Consider the following 26,627-nt stretch of genomic DNA (forward strand, 5'->3'; position numbering starts at 1 on the left):
ACAATCTTGAACATATGCAACCAACTTGGAATTCTGTGCGCTGCTCTTTCCCATTGTCCGCAAAGGCTCTGTACAAGCAAAGAGTGTAATGATGGTCAACAAGACTGAGCTGAGTTCTGTGACTGCCCACTTTGAAAAGAGGAGAGAGTTTGGATTGTCATCTATAGCAGTAAAATGGAGAGGAGGAGATTTTAAGTTATTTGGCATTGGTGCTCAAACACCTTAAGATTCAGTTACAAACTCAGCCAGATTGATGGGATGCAAATCTTCTGAGGTAATGGTGTGTCCAAATCTGAGTCTGAGGACTTATCGGGTTATGCAATGTTTCTCTATCGGGCCTATTAAAAATTCTTAAATTTTTGATCATATTTTATACTTTCCATCACATTGTGGAAAAGTCAATATGACTTAATATGTTGCACAGATCCACAAACTGACTTACAATATTCCAACACCTTTCTGTTCTGAAGCCATATCAGACCCAAAACGTCACAGATGCCAGCAAACCTACTGAGTTTCTCCAGCATACTCTGTGATTGTTACAATTGTACAGCAAACATTTTCAAGCATTGCTAATTCAAAAGCAACACATTTTATTGATTCATTCCAATATATTGGTTATATACTCAGTTAGGAAGTTCCCTCAACATGCCAACTAAGTGAGCTGACAAATTGTTATGATCCCAGCTAATGTTAATACTGGACAAGTCAGATTCCAGAACAAAACATGCCTTGAAAGACCATAGGTTTTAGTTTTATAACTTGGTTACCATGATGGTCGTTCACTTGAACATATTCATAGGAATTTGTCAATGTACTTCTAACAAAAGCACATCAGAGTTCATTACATTCTAAAACAAAGTCTATAGATATTGGAACTGACTGGAATTGGAAACTGCTTTAATGAGAAAGGGGCTAGCTGTTTGGTGAGCATAGTTAACAAAAACAGGGAAATTGCTGGAAAAGCTCAGCAGATCTGGCGGCATCTGTGGAGAGAAATCAGCATTAACGTTTCAGGTCGTGACCCTTCCTCAGAACATTGTTAAGGTCTTTTTTGTTCTTAATGTTTTAATATAGTAAACAAATTTGTGGTCACGTTCAAAATTTATATAAAACATACATATTTGAGTAATATAGCTAAATAATTACTAAAATGGATTAATGATAGCAGGCTGGATTTGTCAAAGCTGTAGCATGTGGGGATCTTCTGGCTACCAATGCAATCTGGGTCAAAGGTTGAAGTTCAAGTAGGTTTGACTCAGAGTTTGAGGCAGAGGCTGAACTGCAGACACTCCTTGCAGGGGAAAATTACCTGGAATTTTTGTACCAGGAGACAGTCATACCACCTAGCCTAGAGACTTCTGATTTAGTCAGTGACAGGACAGTGTGACTTTAAGTGAGACAGACAAGGTGAACCAGAGGGCAAGTGTGTTAGCCTCTGCAATAGTTCAATAGGATTGAGGCTATTTCAGTCTGTTTGAATGACAGCAAGGGACTGCAAGGTGGATGAGTAAACCAAACATAACACCATGGCAGAGGGAGCCACTCAAGTAGGGGAAGGATCAGGCATGGAGTAGTAGACAGTACAGTGAGGGGAATTGATTTAATTCTTAGTAAAGAGTGAGAATCCAGACAATATTGTTGCCAGCTCAGTTCCAGGGTTCCGGAACCTGCTCACGGTACTGAAGTAACTTTCACTGGGTTCCAGTTGTTGTGGTCCACGTAGGTACCAACATAGTCAGAACTAGGAAAAACATGCTGCAGAAAAAGCTGGGCACACAATTCAAAAGCATAACCGCAAAGGTTATAATCTGAATTATAACCATGATCATAATAAAATAGCTGTGAGCAATTTGGCATAGGGTGTATAAAATTAGAGAGATGAATGTGTAACTTAAAGACCAGTGTGGGAGAAGTAGGTTCTGGCTTGTGGGCTATTGACATCAGGACTGTGGAAACTGCAATTTGTACCACTGGGATGATTTATGGCTGAATTGAGCTAGGACCAGTATTCTTGTGAACCACTGAACGAGGAAAGTTTTAAACTAAATAGTGGGGGCCGGGGATTAAATATGGGAAAGATGCTACACATCAACAAACCGAGACAAAGAGAAAGGAAAATAGTAACATGGGAAATGCGATTCAAAGAGTGGCAGCAATGTGATATCTCCAAATTTGCACATGACACAAAGCTGGGTAGATGCTGAGCTGCGAGGAACATACAAAGATGCTTCCGTGTTATTTGAACAAGCTGAATGAGTGGGCAAGTTCATGGCCGATGCAGTACAATGTGGATAAGTGCAAGGTTAGCCACTTTGAGAGCTAAAACAGGAAGGCAGATTATCTGAGTGGCTATAAATTGAGAGAAGGGAATGTGCAACTGAACCTGTACACCTGTCACTGAAGCTAAGCATGCAGGTGCAGCAGGCAGTAAAGGCGGCAAATGGTATCTTGGCCTTCATAGCAAGATGATTTAAGTATGCGAGCAGGAATGTTTTGCTGCAATTATACTGGGGCCATAGAGAGAGACCATATCTGGAATACTGTGTGCAGTTCTCTTACATCTGAGAAAGGACATACTTGCTACACAGGGAGTGCAACAAAGGTTTATAAAATTGATTCAAGGCAACAAGACTGGTGATTGAGGAGAAGTACCTTCATACCGAAGATGGTGCTGAGTGTGGTAACACTGTACGCTTTTCACTGTACTTGAGTACATATGACAAAACTTAAAACAATTAAATTAGGTTGAATCAGCTAGGATTATATTCATTGGAGTTCAGAAGAATGAGAGAGGATCTCATAGCAACCTATACAATTCTAACAGCACTGGACAGGGAAGATGCAGGAAGAGTGTTCTCAATGGTGGAGGAGTCATAGTCTCAGGAAATGGGGTAAACCATTTAGGTTTGAAAAAGGAGAGATTTCTTCGCCCAAAGTGGTGAGTCTGTGGAATTCACTTTCAAGGAAAGCAGTCAAGGTCAAAACCACTGCATGAGTTAAAGGAGTTGGAAAATGTGACTTGGGGTTAAAAAGAACAAAGGATATGCAGGAAAAGTGGGAACAGACTGTTGAGTTGGATGATCGGCCATGATCATAATAAAATAGCCTACTCCTGCTCCTAATTTCCATGTTTCTGTACTAAGCCAGAGCCTGGACTTGAATTTCTAGAGGGCATTAGATAAGGTATCACAAAAGATATTGTGGAAAAGTTTGGCTGACTGGCAGAAACCAGAAAGTATGCACCAATAAATCTTGGACTGGCAGGATTATGATGAGTGGAGTCCTACAGGAGATTGTGCCATGGCCTCAACTTTCAATGGCTTAGAGGAGGAGAGCAAAGTATGAAATTTGCAGATTACACCAAGACAGGCAGAAAAGTATGTCTTGAAGTAGACATTAGGCAGTGGATAAATAGGTTCAGTGAGTAGGCAAAAATCTGGCTGATAGAGGGAAATGTGGGAATACAGAGAAGTGTTCACTTTGTCAAGAAGAATTACAGAACATTGTTCAATGGAAAACTGCAGAATTCCAAGGTGCAGAGAAATTTAGATGTTCGAGTATGTAAGTGACCATAACTTCATATGCTGGAACAGCTCATAATTAAGTCTAACACAATGCTAACAAACCAAGAAACACCATCAGACTGGACACCCTTCCCACCAGATCCAATACCTACCTTCTCAAATGAAAACCCCGCACACTCCTATCTTAAAACAATCACTTACTCTGCATCCGACGTACCCGGCATCTCAACTATACATTTACATATTTGATATATTTTGATTTATCGCTCTCATGACAATTGTTCACTACCATTCCTGTGAAGTATAAGGATGGCACTATGCATATAGAAGTCGACTCTGTTTGGCAAGTGGGTGAGAGCAGGGGCAGGAGGGCTGATACAAGACTCAGTGAAATAAATCAGATCAGAAGGCAGGAGAACCTCCTTCTCAGAGGGAATTGTGAGGTGTGGAATTCATTTCCAGGTTAGTCGATGAAACAGAAATGGTCAAAATTTGAGACTGAGGGGTGAGGTTTATAAAATCATGATGGGCATGAATTCAGGGTGAGAGGAGAAATATTTAAAAGGAACCTAAAGTGGAGCTTTTTTACAGAGGGGATGCATGTATGGAATGAGCTGCCAGAGGAAGTGGTGGAGGCTAGTATAATTACAACATTTAAAAGGCATCTGAATGGGTATACGAAAATAAAGGCTTTAGAGGGATATGGGCCAAGTGCTGGCAGATGGGACTAGACTAATTTAGGACATCTGGTCAGCGTGGATGAGTTGGACTGAAGGGGCTGTTACGGTGCTGTACATTTAGATCATACAAAAGTGCATGACGGTAGCAGAACAGACTGCAGAATAGTGTTACAACCACAGAGAAGGTTTAGAGAGAGATCAGAACATTTGAGAGGTCTGTTCAGAAGACTGATAACAGCAGTGAAGGAGCTGTTCTTGAATCTATTCATACGCGTATTCAAATTCTTATATCTTCTGCCTGAAGGAGGAGGAGAGTACAACCAGGGTGGGAGAGATCTTTGATTATATTGGTTGCTTTCCCGAAGCAGTGGTAAGTATAGATGGAGTGAATGGATGAAAGGCTGTTGTGTGTGATGGACTGCGCTGTAGTTTGAAACTCTAGTTTCTTGTGGCCTTGAGAAGAGCAGTGCTTAGCGTTTCACAGGAGTTGACAAAAGCAGCCGTCTGCACTGGGCATTCAATCACAGATTAGGGCAATTGACTGTTGTGAAAAAGAGGGCACTGTTTGTCTCCCCCAGTGTTCTGCACGATGACAGACTTGTCAGGTTTCTGAAGCAGCCATGATTGCAATCTTCTGCCAGCTGTTTCCTAACATTAAAAAGGGCATAGTAGCAATCGGAGTGTGATAGCCACTCCTTGTCACGAGAAGGATTCAAAACTGATAAGGTGTGTCCAATAGACTGTTGGTACTTAAAGATGACAAGGCACCAAGACCACGTGAGATGTATTGAAGTATACTGAAATAAGTTGGAGTGGAAGTAGTGGACGTATTGGCCATAATCTTTTAATAATTCTGCATTTGGGAGATGCCACAAGACGGCAGAATCATAGACATTACACTCTTCTTCAATAAAGGTTCTGAGAATAAGTGCAGCAATTACAAACCTTTCAATTGCAACATGAATACAAACCTGAATAAATGGTTGGAAACAGACTGTAATGGTCAATGGGCATTTTTTTGGGCTGGAGAAAGGTTGTGGGGGAGTTCCCCAGGAGTCCGCATTAGGAATTCTTGGTTTTCCTGACACATATGACTCATCTAGATCAGGGACAATTTCCCAGTTTGTAGATGCTTCAAAACTTGGAAACACTGCAAACCATTGGGACAATGATAAACTTCAAAACAGGCCAAGACAAGTTGATGGAGCAAGAGAGAAGTAGATGATTTATTCTGCTAGGAAGAACAAAGACAGATAATACAACATAAGAAGGACACTTCTAAAGGGTGTGCAAGAACAGAGCAGCCTGGGTACATATGTGCACAGATCACTCAAGGTGACAAGGCTGGTGAAGAGACCAACTGGTAAGCATACTGAACTTTGAATACAAGAGCAAGAAAGTTATGCTGAATTTCTAGAAGACATATATTCGATCTCAGCTAGAGTACTGTGTACAGTTATGGACACCACACTTAAGAATGTGAAAGTATTAAAAAGATTGCAGAAGATATTCGGAGGTTAGATTGGCAAGATCGGAACCATTTTCATGTCAGAAGTGGCCATGAGACGATCTGACTAAAGTTTTCAAAATTATGAGGGGGATGGATAGAGTACTTGGGGACAAACTACTCCTGCTTATGAGAATAAAGAATGAGAAAGCACAGAATGAACATGATTGGTACATCAAACAAATATGATGTGAGAAAAATCTTTTTCACACAAGTGGTTCAAGCCTGGAATGCTCTGTGTATAAGTGTGCTGAAGACAGTTTCATTTGTGGCATTCAAGGTGGCACTGGATGATTATTTAACCAGAAACCAGCTAAAAATTACAGAGTTGCTTCCCAAAAGGGAAGTAGTGAACCAGATAGGTTTAAAAGAGAATTTCTGATCATTGCATGGTCACTGTCAATTTGACTGAGATGAGCTTTGAATTCCGTATTTAGTAATGGAGTTTACATATTAATTGAATTTAAATTTCACTAGCTGCCATGGTGGGATATGAGTCTGTACATTCAAAGCATTAATTTTAGCCTCGAGCTCAGTACTACTGTGACATTTGGGACTTTCCACCTTGTATCCTCTTCATCACTTTGAACATAAATGTCAGCTCCATGATTCGACAATTTCCAGATTCTTCAGTGTAATAGGTTCAAGTGAGCTGAATAGAAGCATGAGCTCACTATGTAAAAGACCACCTACCTTCTTTTAATCCTCAGCATACAGTACATTAATGCATTGCCATTGTAAGATAATAACTCAGATTAAATTTGAAGAGTCTTCAAATAGGAGACACTAAATAGAGAGAAATCCACTGCACAAGAAGTGGAACACACATCCAAGTGAGATGTAAAATAGTTTGCACACTATATAGCTTTCTAACATGAACTTCTAGCCATGAACTGTTTTGTACATTGCACACTTTATGTTTTGAAGCTACTACTATTCCAACATTTACTTCAGTTACACTACATTCCTTATGACTCATACTGGAAATTTTTTAAATCATTGTTTCAAAGCTCTTTTGAAGATTTCTATGGTCTCCCATATTTTGTAAACCTTGGATAATTGGTGGATTATCTATACTGGCAGTCTGCCATCGGAGATCAATTTTCTTTATGCATAAATTAATTAGGAGGTCCTTTCTCATTGTATGCAATTAATCATTTTAGGCCTGTTAATAGGAGTTCTATCTGTGATTACCAACCTCTCTACTCACAGTGAAGTATTTTTCAAAACAGAAAACAAAGTGACAAATCTGTAAGAAGACAGATGCATGCAAAAGAAGAATATACAAAAAAGACACAAACTAAAAAGAGAAATTGAGAACACATGGCCATCAGACATGCACAAAAGGTTTAGAGAATGATCAAAACTTCAAAGTTGTTTGAACATAAGAATTTAAAATTTGTAAACCAGAATTCAACCAAAACCTACCTGTATAGATCAAACATCCAGGCATATATTATGCTTACCATATTATATGGAGTTTTTGTTTCTTTTGGATCATTTATCCTCAATCTGTTAATTCCATGTCCAGGAGTTTTAGGCTGACAGTCTCTTGACTTTGCAGTTAATAAGTAAGAATCTTCAGCATAACTGCCAATACAGAACTTGTCTTTGTGTTTTTCTAATAGTGCTAAAGATCTGAAGTTCATATTACAATTGTCACAATGGAAATTCCCAACATCCATACTGAAGCCGGCGAAGTCCTTCAGTTGAAACAGAAACTTGGTATAATTCAAACTCAAATACCCGTACATTTACAGGTAAGTTATCAAATTTTCACAACAATTAACAGGACATATTACCATAAGCATCGATTCATGTTTCTCTTTTAAACAGAAAGTTACTTTTTAACAAATTTTTTTGATCTGGAGACATTCTACTTCTCGCAGCATTTAAAGATTTAAATTTCCAATATATCTGGTTTCTTTCCCACAACCAATGAATAAACCAAAATACATAAAGTAGCATCAACATATTTAGTAACAAAAACAAACATGTCACTTACAGTTTCTACAATTAACTCTAACAAGGTGTTAAATTGTCTTCAGATGTCAACTTGACAACGTCAACATTCAAAATCCTTAACAACCATTACATTGCAAAAACCTCATACACAAAATACATTACAATCATTTTTCTTCAGAAGCATGTCAATTGTAACTTTTTTTTATAACAAACCTGTTACTGAAGTGATCAAAACGTTGTGTATTTTACATTTTGTAAAATGTATATCCTATTCAGTTGTTTTGCATTTTTTGAGGCAGTCAGTTGTTTGGTTTGAATGATCGCTTTGATTGTTGCTAGGAAACTGCAGGAGGGCAGGGCACTCTGATATGACAAGTTAATCTTTGAAAAATTAAAATGACTTTTTAAAGGGGCACTGTCATCTTACTGAATTGTGTGCAACAATGTTTCAGCACATTAATGTCATTTTTGCTGCATTTGTTAAAGAAAATCACATATTGCCTATTGCACTTAAATTTAGAATTAGAACACAGTATTTTGATTTAGTATTTACAGAACACAGAAAATAAGGTATAAGGTATTCAAAAGACTTCAGCAATTGCTGCACTGTTCACTACCCCCCATTGGTTGATCCAAGAATCAAATCTACCTTCAAGCTCTCTAAAAAAGATGCCTTTAAAGAGGGACTGCCAGGTATCAAATTATTTTCAAAGATTATCTACTAGATTTTAAGTTGTTGAATTTATTCAGCTCTTTCATGTATAAAACACAGAACCCCATATCAAGTTCTGCCTCAATGACTTTGTGAAAGAGACAGTGGACTGTTGCCAGCTCCCAGTTCACACTATGACTGAAGCTGAAAATGTAAGCCAAGTATTCCTGATGCAAATTCTGTTTCCAAGCTGCAGACAGCAGTTTTGAACAACAGGCCACTGTTAATGATCTTGGAACATTTATATTTATGCATAGTTGGCTGACTATCAGCTTAGGTTTAAACTTTAGATTGCTGTCCCTTGTAGTAAATGTTTTGATTATAAACATCCCATTCATAAAATATAACAAATAGTTCAAAAATTACAACATCAACAATTCTGGCAAACTGATGCAAAATATTTATTCCAAGTTATTTTAATGCAGTAGTTTTCCTCTTACAGATATTCATATGTGATAGCCACTTTTTTAAATTTGTAAATAACGTTATCAAAATAATCTTAATCTTTGAAATTTCACAAAATTTATATTTTACAATCCACCCTGAATATCAAGGCTGTTTGAAGAACTCAAAGCTCCTATTGTGAATATTTTACAACTGTACCAAAGAAATGGAGATAAACCTCTGGTGACAAATCTTGCTTTCTTTTCTCTAAATGTCACGACATTGAAAAACATATGTAGTTAGCATTATTCTTGACAACTATCATCAGTATTTTGAATTTGTCTCTTACACTGCTTTTTCTATCATACTGCTATTCCTACTAATTGTCTGCAAATGCTTTTTTCCAAGCTTTCAAAAAAAAAAACCAATTTTTTCCTTGCAAGTGATTACTCAGTGTGTTTTGCCCCTTTTCTTCTTTATTGACTCATATTTCATTCTACGAAGCGTTCAACAGGACCAGCTGGTCAAAGAAAAAAGAAAAAAGCTCAACAAGCAAATTTTCTTCTTTGGGATATGATCAACTCCCTTGTGCATGGAAAAATATAACTCTGTGTGCCAAAAGAGCTTTAGTAAGTTTAGTCCTCCAGCTATAAGAAAACATTTAACGTGAATTCCACTTGTACCAAATTTAAGCGTCATCATCAGAATTGGTACTACTGCTAGTTTCAGAATCTGATGCTTCATGAAGTCCTGTATTGAAAAAGCCTCTCCAGTCGGTGAAATGTAAAGCTGTACACCGGTTCTTCAATTGAAAACCATTTTTCCTAAAGCCATTTTTCTTCAGCTATAAAGAATGAGAGAGATTTCAGATTAGCCACAGTCTTGTTTATAGCAGGGAAATAATCACAATTGACTCCATTAACTGCATCAAAATGAAAGGTCTGATACATTTGGACTACTTACCTAAAGAAAATTACATAAATTGTTTAATATTTATTTCTATCTATAAAGGAGATATAGTCAAATCAAGCAGTCAGCCTCAGTCTTCAAGATGGAGAAAGAAAAACTATCACCTCTCATAAATTACATTGTGGCAAGGAAGAGAGGAAGCAGTGGATGCCATCAAAGGAAGCAACATATCCAGGAAGAGCTTGGAATTAACACGATGCTCTAGTAAGTCTGGAGTAGAATTGCATGGCCATAGACTGTGCATTGTAAACATGGTGAGGTCTCAGAATTAGTGAATGTGAGTGACAAAACTATTTGAGTACTGGTCTTATTCATGTTTTCAGCTTTCAGACTTTAGGATAAGGGAACAGGAATTGAACGAGCTCAATATTTGGGATGAGAGACCATAAAAGACTCTGGGACACAAATGTTGGAGACATTGAAACAAAATCAAACTTGGAATGGAAAACTTGTATAGCAGGCAGTGCAACAATTCAGACAAAGATTTAAAATTAGCCTTTAGAACAACAGACCGCTCACTCACTAAAGTCACGCTACTTGAAACCAGGAATGAGTCTAACTTTGCTTGTTTATTTCAGAACAAACTAAACTTAAAACACCGTAGAAGACAATGGAACCAAAACCGATTGAGACTTTTCAAAAAGGTGACAACATGATAGCTAAAAAATGGTTGAAACTGGTATTGTTCACTGTTATCACATTGAACTTAGCAAAACTGCATCATACCAAATTAACATAGATACACTCGAATTCAGTGCAATATATGTAATGAGAATTTGGTAAAATAGCTTCCCAATAATTTTTCATGGTGGCAATATGGTTGTATTAACAAAATTTCACCTACAACAATACTTCCCAACTTCTTACCGTGACTCCATTTTGAGACTTGATATAGTTTTAGCCCTTCTAAGAGTGTTGGGGGAGAAAAAGACCTTTTAAAGCAGGGGTAAGTGCAGGGAGGAAGATTAAGTACTGCTGCTTCAGAGCTTGCCATCCCAAAATTTCAGATTTTTCCCAATTGGAAGTCCACTTTTGGAAGCCCTGATCTACATTAAACCAATGCACAGGTTGATTGTAAGCATTTATGTAAAACTATATCCAATGGAAGCACCAAATATGTTCCATCTGTAAAATGGCAATGAAGACTGTTGTGTGCTTATTTTCAAACGGTGCCACATCATCACCTTGGAGACCAGATGACTTCTGAGGGGTTTTGTGAAACGGAGGCTCAAGGTGAGAGGACAGTCAAATTTGCAGTAAGCAAAGACTTCAGTCTTCACTGAAGCTGAGCTTTTCTCTAACTGTGGGATTCCAATCCTTCACTTGAAAAGTCAAAGAGGATACAAAAGACGACTAATTGCTCTGCGTGTACATTGTCATTGCTAAGATATTAGAAGGAGGGTGCAAAATATTGTGCAAAAACAAATTTGTACCTATTGGAGATTTTCTTCAATCAGTGTAAGCTACAATGTCAAGAGTGTCCTGGTCCTGGCTGGCATGCCTAGTTCAGTGTTTTGACCTGTGCTATGACCTCACTAGCAAAATGATAATCAAAAGATAGCTAATGTATAGAAAAGAAGAAAAAGCGTAGTTAATGTATGACTGTAAACTGGAAAGATTTATAAAGTAAAACTGTGGGTCACTTAAAATGGTGGAGGGCAAAGACCATACTTGGGGAGTTTTGGTGAACGAGTCTTTCAAAGAAAGAGGGTTCGTAAAACCTTTTAAAAAGGTGACTGATTAAATTTCATAAGTAGGTCCAATGTGTACTAAGCAAAGACAACAAACCTAATCTCAATCATTGCTTAGATTAATGCATCACAACCTGGGTGCTCCACTTTATGAAATATGTCACAGTGCTACATAAAGCACTGAATGCATTCATGAAGATAACTCATTAATTTTAAACCTAGAGACCTTGGAATCTGACTACAGCAGAAAAACAAATCAATTGGAGAGACAAGCAATGTGTACCCAAGTGTCTGGGTTCTGATGGACTTCATTGTAGGGTCTTAAAATAAGTGGCTCGTAAGATAGTTGTTCCATTTGCTTTAATTTTCCAAAACTCCCAAGATTTTGGGACAGTTCTTTGTGATTGGAACCATACAAATATAACTCCTTTATTCCAAAAGGAAGATATAAAGCAGGAAACTACAGGCTAGTTAGTTTAAGATCTGTTAAAGGGAAATGTGAGAAGTTATTATTAAATAAGTTATAGCAGAGACCCTGTGAGAGTTCAAGGTAATCAGGGAAAGTCAACATAGTGTTGTGAAAGGGAAATCATGTTTAACCAATCTATTGGCATTCTTTCCGGAGATAAAACATGTTGAGAATAAAGGGTAACTGGTGGAAGTATTGTACTTAAATTTGCAGAAGTCATTTTGATAAGATTCCACAGCGAATGCTAATGCGTAAAATAAAAACCCATGTTGTAGAGATACAAGAATGGCTAACAGATGGCAGAGAATAGCTATCAATGGATCATTTTCAGGTTGCCAAGATATAATGAGGGGTGTGCAACAGGGATCAGAACTGGTACCCCAACTGTTTACAATTTATATAAATAATTGGGATGAAGATACAGAAGGTATGACTGACAAATTTGATGATAATGTTAGGATTGGTAGGACAATATATTGTGATGAGGCAAACTGGTTATAAAAATATACTGATAGGTTAGGTGAATGGGTAAAGATATGGCAAATGGAGTATGGCATGTGGGAATCTCTGAATTGCCCATTTGGCAGGAAGAACAAAAAAGCACATTATCTAACTGGTGAAAGATTACAGAGCTCAGAAGCAGGGGATCTGGATGTTCTCATGCATGACTTGCAAAAGGTTAGTAAGCAGGTGCAGCAAGTAATTAGGAATGCTAATACAATGTTATAATTTATTACAAATGCAATTGAATACAAATATTTGAAAGTTATCCTACAGTTAAAAGGGGCACTGTTTAGACTGCATTTGGACTGTGTACAGTACTGGTCACCAAGTTTAAGGAATGCTGTAAATGTTCTTGATTAGAGTCACTTCAGAGAAAGTTTACTAAACTAATTTCTGTAAGAGCAGAGTTGTCTAATGAGACAGATTAGATGAGTTAAACTTGTATTCAACGTAGTTTAGAAGAGTAAGAGATGATTTTGTGGAAACATAAAATCCCAAGGTTTCTTGACAGGGTAGATGTGGCAAGAAGTTTTCCTTTTATGAGGCAATCTCGAACAAGGCTTACTGATTAAAAAACAGGGATGACCCATTTTACAGAAATGAGGCAATCCTTTTTCTCCAAGGATCATAAGTCTTTGGAACTCTTCCTGAAAAAATAGCAGTAGCAGAGACCTTGAATACTTTTAAGGTGAAGATAGGTTGGTTTCTGTTAAGCAAGGGGTTAAAAGATTATCTGGCGATTCTAGTTTATGATTTGTCAGGCTTTGTTAAATGTAAATGAGCTGCCACATTTGGCAACAATGATTGTACTTCAAAAGTAGTTAATGGATATGAAGCACTCTGGGATCTAATGACAATGTCTTCATGTGTACGACAGCATCAAGTTATTTTACGTGAAGATTATCCCTAAGCTACAACACTTTTCAGATTGGTAAAGTGGTTTGTCAAGTAAAATAATTCCTGGAAGATTATATCAGCCAAGCCATACATGTTTTTAAAATGCAATCATTGTAAGTTTCACTGTACTTCATGATATGATGTATATTGAATACCTAGGGGAAACATATTAACATGGAACTTATTTCATGAGCAAGACCTACACTACCGTAGACTCCAAAACACCCTTCAGCTCATCGAGTTCACAGGAACTCTCGAAAGACGACCTCACCCAGGCCCCTACTCTATACCTGTATTTCTCATGGGAAATCCACCTAGCCTGCATATCCCTGGACACTATGGGTAATTTAGCACGGGCAATCCACCTAACCTGCACATCTTTGGATGTGGGAGGAAACCGGAGCACCCGGCAGAAACCCACACAGACAGGGGAGAACATACAAACTCCACACAGACAGTCACCTGAGGGTGGAATCAAACTCAGGTCCCTGGCACTATGAGGCAGCAGTGCTAACCACTGAGCCATTCATGTGATAAAAAAATATCTGTATTCAACAGCTTGGTATTAAATACCTAACCTTCATAGCAAAAAACACAGAAATAGTTTGATCAAATACTTTTCAGATTTAAGATTAATTCTAATAAGATTAGTTAGGTGTGTTTAATTAAAATAGGATTCTAAATTTAATCAAAAAATTGAAATATTTTGAAATGATCTCCCAAAATATTGAAAAATGGTTGATTGATTAGTTGCTTTGAGGGTGTGGGGAATAGAATCTGGAAAGAAAAACAAGATTAACTTACATTTTCACATTTTTAGGACTTTTACAATTAATTACAGTTTGAGGATTTGTTCTTATCGAACAGCCAATTGCGCTATCAAAGACCAACAAACAAGATAGTCAATCTCAGGCAGATTTCTTTTCACTTCTTATCTAAATAACCATACCCTCCAAACTGTAGTGCTCTCCTGTAGGACTATATTAAAGTGCCAAGATTGGATTAAGTGCAAAAAGCCTGGAATGCAACTTAAAATTTGTGGATTAAAGATGAGCATTCTACTCATGACTCAAACTGAGGCCACTTGAGTCTTAATTAGGTTACAAGGTTAAATTAAAATGTAGTTTCTACTGCTACCATTTCACCACAGTTATGATGAATATCACGCATGACGCTTTTAGCCGACAGTTGGTTCTGCTATGATGTACTTTTCTTCAATGCAAATTGGCTTTAAGGTGATTGAATAATTTAGACTGTTATTTGTAGAACTTGAATTTTCCTTTCCTATATTGGCTAGAATGTGATTCTAGCCGAATTAATTGAAATTGTGCAGCAAATGCGCGATTTTCTTATCGCATAAGAACAGAACTATCACGTTATATCAGAACAGACTGTAGTTGATAATGGCTTCCAACATTTTCCCAATGGCAAACATTATGTTGACTGGCCTATTGATTTCTGCTTTGTCTTCCTCCTTCCTTGAATATAGATACTAAATTGTGGCTTTCAAATCTGTTGGGGCTTTTCAAGAAGCTAGGGAACTTTGGAAGCTTACTATCAATGTGTCCACTACCACTGTCATCACTTAGTTTAATAATGCAGGACTATCGGTGTTAGACTGGGTAGACAAAGTCAGAAGTCTTACAATGCCAGGTTCAGGTCCAACATGTTTATTTGAAGTCATTTCACCTGATGAAGTAACAGCACTCTGAAAGCCTGTGATTCCAAATAAACCTGTTGGGCTACAACCTGGTGTCGTGTGACTTTGCACTTATTTTAAGATTGTAGAATGCAGCTCATCAGGAATGGCAGAGCTATCAGTCGCTAGTTTCATTAGATTTCCCCCAATACATTTTTTCCCAATTACTGAAATTGTTTTCAGTTCCTTTTTCCTTTAAATTTACCACTACCCTTGGGATGCTTTTGGTTTCTTCTATTGTGTCTGAAGAAAGACATAAAACATTGGTCAAAGCTCAAGTTATTTTCTCGTTTCCCATTATTATTTCCTTAGTTTCGAGTTGACTAATTGTTCTTTTCATATAGCTGTGTAAACTTGTTTGTTTCTATATTTCTTGTCAATTTTCTCTCATTACATCATTTTTCTATTACTCTAATTATCAATCTGCCAGTTCCTTTATGCTCCTGCTTTTCACATTATTGCACTTGTAAAACTTGTTTATGCTCTTCGCCAGTCTGCTGTTGCTATTGTGTTTTTATACTTTCATATGTCTCAATCTGTTCTCTCTTACCGCTATCCTCACTCCTTTTTGCTCCCCACTAGTCTTGTTCTATTTGTGTTCTTGCTTCCTGTTTGTTTCACTCCTCAGATTCTAACTGTTTATACTCAACAGTATAAACCAAACCAGTTTCACCTCTACAACAATGCCATTCCTCTTTTAGCCTTTCTACTGCTGAAACTCTCAATGGATATCTTGGTCACTTCCAGACTCGATTATTCCAATGTGTCGTGGTGAATCCTGATCCTTTACCCTCATCATATTCAGCTGATCAAAAACCTGCCTGTTTCTCGCTCTGCACTAAATTCAGTTTGTCAATCTTTACTGTGGTATTAATTATTAATTCTAAAAGTGTGAGGTCATGTTCTTGGGGAGGACTAACAAGGCAAAATATTAAACATTGCAGAACCCTGGAAAGTACTGAAGACCAGAAGGATCTTTGCATGTATATCCACAGATTCTTGAAGGTAGATAACTTGTGAAGGCATATGGGATACTTGCCTATATGAGGCACAAGAAGGTCATGCAGGAACTGCATAAAATGCTGGTTAGGCCACAACTTGATTACTGTATGCAGTTCTGTTCACCATATTACAGGAAGGCTGCAATTGCACTCAAGAGGGTGCAGACAATATGTATTATTAAGATGTTGCCTGGGCTGGAGGGACTGAGATGTGAGGAAATATTGGATAAGTTTTGCTTGTTTACTGAGAAATATTGAAGGCTGAGAGGGGACCCGATAGAGGTGTATACAATTATGTGGAACAAAAATAGAATGGACAGGGAAGGCAACTCTTCTAGTAATAGAAAAGAGTGAGAAAGCTAAAAAGTTAAGCTATCTTTAGACCCAGAGGGTGGTCAGAGTCTGGAATGCACTGAAAGGATGGCTGAATCATAAACTCTTGAAAACACTCAAACAGCAATTAGATATGCACTTTTGTTGCTATCCCCTTCAGGGTTACGAGCCAAGAGCTGGAAAATAAGATTAGTGCATCCAAATCTTTATTAATGGCGCGAACCTGAATGGCATTCTTCTGTAAACATCTGATGACTGTGTTTAATTATATGCAGTTAGAGGGCATTAGTTTGGGTTTCACTTGAGCACACATAAAAAGATACAACCAAAGACATTGGCACAGCAGTAACATCAACACAAATAACCCAGAGGCTTGGGCTAACAGTCTAACAAGGACTCAAATACCATCACAGTAGCCAGTGGAATTGTAATGCAATTACAGCCATAGAGATATACAGCACAGAAGCAGACCCTTTGGTCCAACACATCCATGCCAACCAGATAGCCCAACCCAATCAAGTCCTATCTGCCAACAATTGGCCCATATCCCTCCAAACCCCTCCTATTCGTATACCCATCCAGATGCCTTTTAAATGTTGCAATTGTACTAGCCTCCATCACTTCCCAGACACACCCTCTGCGTGAAAACATTGCCCCTTAGATCTCTTCTATATCTTTCCCCTCTCACTCTAAACCTATGCCTTCTTGTTCTGGACTCACCTACCCCAGGGAAAAGACTTTGTCTATTTACCCTAACCAAGCCCCTCATGATTTTATAAACCTCTATAAGGTCACCCCTCAGCCTCCGACCCTCCAGGGAAAAAACATTCCCAGCCTTTTTTAGCTTCTCCCTATAGCTCAAATCCTCGAATCCTGGCAACATCCTTGTAATTTTTTTCTGAACCCTTTCAGGTTTCACAACATCCTTCTGATAGGAAGGAGATCAGAACTGCACACAATGATCTAAAAGTGGCCTAGCCAATGTTCTGTAGAGCTGCAACATGCGCTCCCAACTCCAATACTCAATGCTCTGACCAATAAAGGAAAGCAAACCAAATGCCTTCTTCACTATCCTATCTACCTGCAACTCTACTGCAAGGAACGATGAACCTTACCGAAGTCCAGAGAAGTAGCTCAGGTGGAGGTTCTGGATGTAGGGTTGCTCGCTGAGCAAGAAGGTCCATTTCAGACGTTTTGTCACCATACTAGGTAACATCTTCAGTGAGTCTCCAGATGAAGCACTGCTGATGATTCCTGCTTTTTATTTACATGTTTGGATTTCATTGGGTTGGTGATGTCATTTGCTGTTCTTTTTTTCAGGGGGTGGTAAATGGAGGTCCCATTTACCACCACCCCCGGAGAAAAGGAACAGGAAATGACATCATAGGAAATGACATCACCAACCCAAAGAAACCCAAACATGTAAATAGAAAGCATGAGTCATCAGCAGTGCTTCATCCAGAGGTTCACTGAAGATGTTACGTAGTATGGTGATGAAATGTCTGAAAATGACCCTTCCAGCTCAGCGAGCAAACCAATATCCAGCCTAGAGGTGTGTCATAACATGTCTGAAAAGGTTGATAAGAACTTAGTAAAAGGACACTTGTTGAAACCAGGGTGTGGGTTGTGGTATTGGTAGTTCTCCTATAACACCTTAGTTGCCTACCAGCAAAACCTCACTTAATTGAAATAATGGGGCCTCTGGGACAGATCATTCACAATTGCTCAAAAATCACCCAAAACTCTAACACAAAGTCTAGCACAACCTGAATGAAGGTTGAAATCATATTTATTGATGAACTAAAAGTAAATTTAGTACAGTACATTTAAAAAAAACGTAAGAAAGCTGCTTTCTCTGCAGTACCTCTGCTCTTGGCAGCAGACATCGCACATGCGCAGTACGGCATGAAGACTAGCACTCACATCGTACATGCACAGAACAGCGCAGAGACTTGGGTGCGGACATCAACACATAAGCAGAACGACACAGCGTCTGGCATCAATATCGCGTATGCACCACACGGCACGGATATCAGCACATGCGTTGAACGGCATGGAGATTTCACTGCGGACATCAGTTTATGCACAGACCGAAGCGCACGAACCGATCCCTGCTGGAATCACGCTATTGTGAATGGGGTTCTCCAAAATACCACTCCCAAATTCTTCAGCAGTGTTATGGCCAAAATGTGCTGCCAAAACACGCGCTATCCCAGAATGACCTCATAATGTCTATAATGTTTCACCCTCTAAATAAACTAAAGATTGGTTCCAATGATCATCCTTCTATCAATACCAACCCTATCTCCTTAATTTGAACAGGCATGAGAAACTTTTCAGGCAGCATCCGAGGAGCAGGAAGATCAACGTTTCTGGCAAAAGCCCTTCATCAAGAATGCTGACGAAGGGCTTTTCCTCGAAACGTTGATTTTCCTGCTGCTTCCTGATGAAGGGCTTTTGCCCAAAACATCAATTTTCCTGTTAAACCTGATGAAGGGCTTTTGCCAGAAACATTTTCCTGTTCCTCAGATGCTGCCTGATCTGCTGTGCTTTTCCAGCACCACTCTAATCTTGACTCTAATCTCCAGCATCTGCAGTACCCAACTCCACCTACTAGAAACCTTTCATCAACTCATCATTCCTTTGACCTTAATGTCTTCTGTTACTTCATAATGCTTTCAACCACCCCTGCTCCAGTGTGGGTAGGTCTTCCCCAGAACTCGGAGACACAGTTGGAAAATAAGGGGCCTCCTCAGTTAAGTTGCAGACAAGGAGAAATTCTTTCTTGGGAGGTCAGGGACCCATAAAATTTTTATACCCAAGTCTGGAGGCAGGATCACTGAATATTTTTATGGCAGGGGTAGGTTACTTCTTGACTGACAAGAGAGCCAGACATTATCAAGAGTTAGGCAGGAAAATGAAACTGAACCCTCAATGAAATCAGCCATGATCTTATTGATTGGCATAGCAGGCAAGAGGGTGGAATGGTCTACTCCTGCTATGCCACTCCATTTCATTCAATGCTGTTCGCCAAGTCCAACTTTTTGACTTAGCTGTCGACAAGACCTCCTAATCTTTCTTGGTTAGCTTGCCATCAGTTTTTCTTTACAGTAAAATACCTTCAAAGGTATATTTTCCCCAATTTGAAAGTTCTATGTTCAAGTTGTTGCTGCAATTTATTTAATGATTGGTTCAAGGGGCATGAATAAAATCAAGCTTACACCCCATGTGAATGCACCAACCACTGAAGGAAACATATGGTGCATTTGTGCATGGCAAAAGAGATCCAAAGCAAAATTAAAATTTGCCATTTGTGGACCTGCAATATAGGACAGTTAAAACATAACTTAAGTGTATGATTAGGTTATTTTTCAATAATTAGTCATTTCTCCTTGAGCACTTCTACTTCTTACGTAAGCAAGTGAGGAGGTAAACTATATTTTATTTGATTGTGATTAGCTGTAAAACACTTATTGAAAAGAAGGCATATGGCCTAGGTCAAACGTAAGATTAAGGTTGGGGGTTTATGGTTTAAGCTAACAAATTTACGCTAACAAATATGGAATTGCTTTTAGGTAAAATGGCATTATAGTTGTTGGACTAAAAACACACTCAGGTAATGGTCTATGATCCTGGGTTAAAATCCCACCACTGCAAATGTGTTTTTACTGTAATCAACAGTAATTTCATAGTAATCATTAGACTTTAAAAAAAAGTGGCCATATGCCTAATGGATAATGGACATTTGACTTCAGCATGAGGTGGAGCGCAAGCTGAAGATTGCAGGCTCGAGTCCTGCTGTGATTAAAGTGAATCTCAAATCTTTCACGTAAGGCTCTAACAAACAAAATTCTTGTGTGATGGGTGAGGTTCTAAACATGGATTTACTTAATAATCTGAAAGAAACCATAAAACAATGAAATCTTAGCTGTGTGCATTACTTTTAAATGATAAAACACACATACATACCTGTTCAGTTTTGGCCTGGAACTCTCTGAGCTCATCTTCAGTCAAAGGCAAGAAGTTATCATCATTCTCCGAGCATTCTTGCCAACCCATTGCTTTCAATAATCTGTGTGGAAATGAACAAAGATTAACTGTGATCCTACAAACAAAATTTAGAAGCTATATAAAAAGATATTTACATTAGAGCTGTTATAATCACTGCTTTATTTTGTTTATAATGCTCTAACAAAGCACATGAAGGTTTTTAAAAACCTCAAAACTGTGACCTTTCAAGCTTATAATGACTTTTAAAGCACCCTGCTTTACTAGAATAGCCTATTGTTTAAAAAATTTTAAATCAGCTGAACACTCAAAATTCCCAAATTCAAGATCGAAGAGGAACATATAGGAGTGATTTTTAAAAATGCCACTCTTGGAAAAATCTATTTCCCATAGGAAAGGGTGCATGGATGTGGAATAGAAACTTGAAAAGAGTAGCTGAAGACACTTTAGTGCTGAGTCTTTGGATCATTAGCTCTTGGGATCTACTAACTGTAATATAGCAGAAACCAGGAAGTTTCAAGGCCAGCAGCTACGCAAACAACTGAAATTAATTTTATTCGCAGGAGATCTTGTGCTCAGAGTGTGACCAAGTCATTTAAATTAAAATCAGATGATCTTGGCCTACACAAACACTGCATACTTCAGGTAGGCAACAGGGTCCAAGAAAATTGTTGATATTAGAGATCAGTGCTGTGTTAAGAATTTCACTATTAGATAAATTCTCCACCCTAACTTTGAATGAAGCTGAATAATTCCAAAATTTCCACTCATTTTAAAATTCATTTTATTGAAACAATGAACATAAAACTTCCTGGAATAGAATTAAAGACAAAACCCACTCTCACAGTGTGATATTCCAAACAAATTTGCCATTTTTAACATGAACTCATGTTCCTTGTATCCTTCAGTATCCACATTTTTAACAGAGTTAAATGCAATATTTTTCTCCTGTTCACACAGTACTGAGTGGAGTTTCCAGCTGATTATTGTAACAACAGGTCTGACAATTAGCAATGTTCAGCTCTGCATATTGTTCAAAATAAAAATCAAAACAAAAGCAAAAATGCCAAACACTAAGATCATCCAGGTGAAAGATTTTCCAATGTTGGAGATAAGAAACTAGCACTCGAAAAACCACTCCTAAAAATTACACACTGACAATGATGGGGGAAATGGCAGAGGCAAAGTTGAGCTCAGAAGAAAAAAATAACTGCAGTTTTTCTTTTCCATGTCTGTGTAACAAGCCCATAATCCTCAGCAACTTTGACTTGCTAAGAAATATGCCATTTCTGTAAGTAATCAAGTATGTTTTTGGCTGGAAAAATGTTACAGGATAAAGAAAATAAAGATTTAAAATGTAGTAGAGATAATTTAAATAGACAGCATCTTCAGATGTGGACAACTATCTAACTTGTTTTTAAATCACAACTGTGAATAAGATAACCAAGGCCAAAGAAATGCATGTAAATCATTCCATGGGAGTAGTCTTCTAAGATGTTCAAAGTCAGAGGTCACAGGACACTAGGTTATAGTCCAACAGGTTTATTTGAAACCACAACTTTTGGACTGCTGCTCCTTCATCAGGTGAAGTGACGAAGACCCCATCTGTTGAAGCAGCAGCACTCCAAAAGCTTGTGATTTCAAATAAACCAGTTGGACTGTAACCAGGTATCCTGTGACTTCTGACTTTGTCCACCCTAGTCAAACACTGACACCTCCAAATCACGCCTAAATGTGTTCAGGATTTTGAACTGGTTTTTATCTCAATATTTAAAAGACCCTATGTACTTCATTTCATTTACCAAGCTGCTTTCCGACTTATCCTCCAAATATTTCAACCAAGATGGAGGACCGGAAAAATTTCTGGCTGTAACAGCTGCTCCTTTTTTTTTGAGGTATTTTAGATGCTGGAGGTGATGTCCTCGAATACCAGGAGCAGCAATTACTGATTTATGTGCTGTTGCAATATTTTGGAACTTTGGAAAAAAAAGTCAAAACAATGGTGGTTTTAAAAGGGAGAAGCACAGACAAAGGAAGCATATGGTGAGGCCAGTGCAGGAGAGAGGGAGAGAGAAAGTGAAACTGACACCAGAGCAAACCTGTCCAGTACTACCTCTGCTGTTTGAATTTATGTATTGCTGGACATCGGAGTGTGTCTGGAAAAATTGACAAACAGTGAAATTCACAACTGATCTTGGTGGAACTGCTTGGGCCAAGTTCACAGCAGAGAATCAGATAAGTTAATTGTTTCAAGTGGCCTACAGAAAGTCTGCAGTAGTGAGTAGAGTGGGTTCTTTCTTGATAAGTTTTTTGAGATATGTCTCTTGATTAAACTTAAAATATAAGCCGTAACTATTAATCTAACCAGGGGCAGTGTTTTGTAGAGGAACAAGACGGTGATACTTTCTGGGTCTGTAGATTGTGAAGGAGCAAAAATGGACTTTAGTAGAGTAATATGTGCTTCTTCTGGATTAGTGGTGCTGGAAGAGCACAGCAATTCAGGCAGCATCCAAGGAGCTTCGAAATCGACGTTTCGGGCAAAAGCCCTTCATCAGGAATAAAAGCCCTTTTATTCCTGATGAAGGGCTTTTGCCCGAATTGTCGATTTCGAAGCTCCTTGGATGCTGCCTGAACTGCTGTGCTCTTCTAGCACCACTAATCCAGAATCTGGTTTCCAGCATCTGCAGTCATTGTTTTTACCTAATATGTGCTTCTTGTCAGATGTGGGAGTTTAAAGAGAGTTTAAGGGTTACTGCGGATTGGTTGCGAATCTTATCAGATCAAATGGATTGGTTGGAGAGACAGTTAGAAGCAATGAGGAATTTGCAATAGCAACAGTATGTGATGGATGGCACTTATAGGAAGGGGGCAAAAGTCTCAGATACAGTCACATAGATGCGTTAACTCCAGGAAAGATAAGACAGGTATGCAACTAGTGCAGGTGTGTTCTGTGGGTATACTCATTTCAAGCAAGTATGCTGTTTTGGAAAGTGTAGGGGGTGATGGATTCTCAGGGGAAAGTAGCACGAACAGCCAAGTTTCTGGCATTGAGACTGGCTCTAATGCAACGAGGGCTATGTCAGGTTCCAAGAGATCAATTGTGTTAGGGGATTCTCTAGTCCAAGGGATAGACAGACATTTCTGTGGCCAGCAGAGAAAAATCAGAATGGTGTGTTGCTTCCCTGGTGCCAGGATCAAGGATGTCTCAGAGAGGGTGCAGAATGTTCCCAAGGGGGAGAGGGGCCAGCAAGAGGTTACTGTTCACATTGGAACCAACAACATAGGAAGGGAAAAGGTTGAGATTCTGAAGGGTGATTACAGAGAATTAGGCAGAATTTAAAAAGGAGGTCCTTGAGAGTAGTGATATCTGGATTACTCCCGGTGCTACGAGTTAGTGAAGGCAGGAATAGGACGATAGAGCAGATGAATGCACAGCTGAGGAGCTGGCGTATGGGAGATGGATTCACATTTTTGGATCATTGGAAGCTCTTTCGGGGTAGAAGTGACCTGCACAAGAAGGTCAGATTGCACCTAAATTGGAAGGGGACTAATGTACTGGCAGGGAGATTTGCTAGAGCTGCTCAGGAGGATTTACACTAGTAAGGTTGGGCAGGGGTTGGGGGAGTGGGACCCAGGGAGATAGTGAGGAAAGAGATCAATCTGAGACTGATACAGTTGAGAACAGAAGAGAGTCAAACAATCAGGGCAGGTAGGGACAAGGTAGGACTAATAAATTAAACTGCATTTATTTAATGCAAGGGGCCTAATGGGGAAGGCAGATGAACTCAGGGCATGGTTAGGAACATGGCACTGAGATATCATAGCACTTACAGAAACATGGCTCAGGGATGGGCAGGACTGGCAGCTTAATGTTCCAGGGTACAAATGCTACAGAAAGGATAGAAAATGAGGCAAGAGAGGAGGGGGAGTGGTGTTTTTGATAAGGATTAGCATCAGAGCTGTGCTGAGGGAAGATAATCCTGGAAATACATCCCGGGAAATAATTTGGGTGAAACTGAGAAATAAGAAAGGGATGATCACATTATTGGGATTGTATTGTAGACCCCCTAATACTCAAGAGGGTAATTGAGAAACAAAATTGTAAGGAGATCTCAGCTATCTGTAAGAATAATAGGGTGGTTATGTTAGGGGATTTTAACTTTCCAAACATAGACTGGGACTGCCATAGTGTTAAGGGTTTAAATGGAGAGGAATTTGTTAAGTGCATACAAGAAAAATTTCTGATTCAGTATGTGGATGTACCTACTAGAAAAGGTGCAAAACTTGACCTACTTTTGGGAAATAAGGCAAGGCAGGTGACTGAGATGTCAGTGGGGGAGCCCTTTGGGGCCAGCAACCATAATTCCATTAGATTTAAAATAGTGATGGAAAAGGATAGACCAGATCCAAAAGTTGAAGTTCTAAATTGGAGAAAGGCCAATTTTGACGGTATTAGGCAAGAACTTTCAAAAGCTGATTGGGGGCAAATGTTTGTAGGTTAAGGGACGGCTGGAAAATGGGAAGCCTTCAGAAATGAGATAATGACAATCCAGAGAAAGTATATTCCTGTTAGGGTGAAAGGAAAGGCTGGTAGGTACAGGGAATGCTGGATGACTAAAGAAATTGAGGGTTTGGTTAAGAAAAAGAAGGAAGCATATGTAAGGTATAGGCAGGATAGATCATGTGAATCCTTAGAACGTATAAAGAAAGTAGGAATATACTTAAGAGGGAAATCAGGCGGGCAAAAAGGGGACATGAGATAGCTTTGGCAAATAGAATCCAAAGGGTTTTTAAAAATACATTAAGGACAAAAGGGTAACTAGGGAGAGAATAGGGCCCCTCAATGATCAGCAAGTTGGCATTTGTGTGGAGCCACAGAAAATGGGGGAGATACTAAATGAGTATTTTGCATCAGTATTTACTGTGGAAAAGGATATGGAAGATATGGAATGTAGGGAAATAGATGGTGACACCTTGCAAAATGTCCATATTACAAAGGAGGAAGTGCTCGATGTCTTGAAACTATAAAGATGGATAAATCCCCTGGACCTGATCAGATGTACCCTAGAACTCTGTGGGAAGCTAGAGAAGTGATTGCTGGGCCTCTTGCTGAAATATTTGTATCATTGATAGTCACAGGTGAGGTGCCGGAAGACTGGAGGTTAACTAACATGGCGCCACTGTTTAAGAAGGGTGGTAAGGAAAAGCCAGGAACCTATAGACCAGAGAGCCTGAAGTTGGTGGTGGGCTAGTTGTTGGAGGGAATCCTGAGGGACAGGATGTACATGTATTTGGAAAGGCAAGGACTGACTAGGGATAGTCAACATGGCTTTGTGCGTGGGAAATCATGTCTCACAAACTTAAGTAACAAACAGGATTGATGAGGGCAGAGCGGTAGGTGTGATCTATATGGACTTCAGTAAGGCATCTGACAAGGTTCCCCATGGGAGTCTGGTTAGCAAGGTTAGATCTCACGGAATACAGAGAGAACTAGCCATTTGGGTACAGAACTGGCTCAAAGGAAGAAGACAGATGGTGGTGGTGGAGGGTTGTTTTTCAGACTGGAGGCCTGTGACCAGTGGAGTGCCACAAGGATTGATGCTGGGTCCACTACTTTTTGTCATTTACATAAATGATTTAGATGTGAGCATAACAGGTACAGTTAGTAAGTTTGCAGATGACACCAAAATTAGAGGTGCAGTGGCCAGCAAAGAAGGTTACCTTAGATTGCAACAGGATCTTGACCAGATGGGCCAATGGGCTGAGAAGTGACAGATGGAGTTTAATTCAGATAAATGCGAGGTGCTGCATTTTGGGAAAGCAAATCTTAGCAGGACTTATACACTTAATGGTAAGGTCCTAGGGAGTGTTGCTGAACAAAGAGACTTTGGAGTGCAGGTTCATAGCTCCTTGAAAGTGGGGTTGCAGGTCGATAGGATAGTGAAGAAGGTGATTGGTATGTTTTCCTTTATTGGTCAGAGTATTGAGTACAGGAGTTGGGAGGTAATGTTGCGGCTGTACAGGACATTGGTTTGGCCACTGTTGGAATATTGCAATTCTGGTCTCCTTCCTATCAGAAAGATGTGAACTTGAAAGGGTTCAGAAAAGATTCACAAGGATGTTACCAGGGTTGGAGGATTTGAGCTATAAGGAGGTTGAACAGGCTGGGGCTGTTTTCCCTGGAGCGTCAGAGGCTGAGAGGTGACCTTATAGAGGTTTACAAAATTATGAGGGGCATGGATAGGGTAAATAGACAAAGTCTTTTCTCTGGGGTCGGGGAG

At 39.1% G+C, this 26,627-nt stretch overlaps 2 protein-coding genes across 4 annotated transcripts in view; both read right to left on the reverse strand.

The window, feature by feature from the left end:
• Positions 1-8,624, reverse strand: part of ccdc17 (coiled-coil domain containing 17) — a 130,709-nt gene extending 122,085 nt beyond the window's left edge. The window contains exons 1-2 of one of the 2 annotated variants that reach the window (XM_043699126.2): positions 7,893-8,624; positions 7,181-7,417 (exon numbers count right to left, since the gene is read on the reverse strand). In XM_043699126.2, the coding sequence (XP_043555061.2) occupies positions 7,181-7,399 (219 nt within the window). In that variant the 5' untranslated portion in view covers positions 7,400-7,417; positions 7,893-8,624. The remainder of the gene's footprint in view (positions 1-7,180; positions 7,418-7,892) is intronic. The other variant, XM_087990575.1, reaches the window with a different exon arrangement.
• Positions 8,625-8,768: 144 nt separating this feature from the next.
• Positions 8,769-26,627, reverse strand: part of gpbp1l1 (GC-rich promoter binding protein 1-like 1) — a 95,794-nt gene continuing 77,935 nt past the window's right edge. For both annotated transcript variants that reach the window (XM_043699127.2, XM_043699128.2), the window contains exons 11-12: positions 20,308-20,410; positions 8,769-9,619 (exon numbers count right to left, since the gene is read on the reverse strand). In XM_043699127.2, the coding sequence (XP_043555062.1) occupies positions 9,464-9,619; positions 20,308-20,410 (259 nt within the window). In that variant the 3' untranslated portion in view covers positions 8,769-9,463. The remainder of the gene's footprint in view (positions 9,620-20,307; positions 20,411-26,627) is intronic.

The sequence above is a fragment of the Chiloscyllium plagiosum genome, unplaced genomic scaffold (assembly GCF_037043375.1).
Source record: "Chiloscyllium plagiosum isolate Xiang-an unplaced genomic scaffold, Cpla_swu_hap1 HiC_scaffold_9, whole genome shotgun sequence".
In the NCBI taxonomy this organism is placed as follows: Eukaryota; Metazoa; Chordata; class Chondrichthyes; order Orectolobiformes; family Hemiscylliidae; genus Chiloscyllium; species Chiloscyllium plagiosum.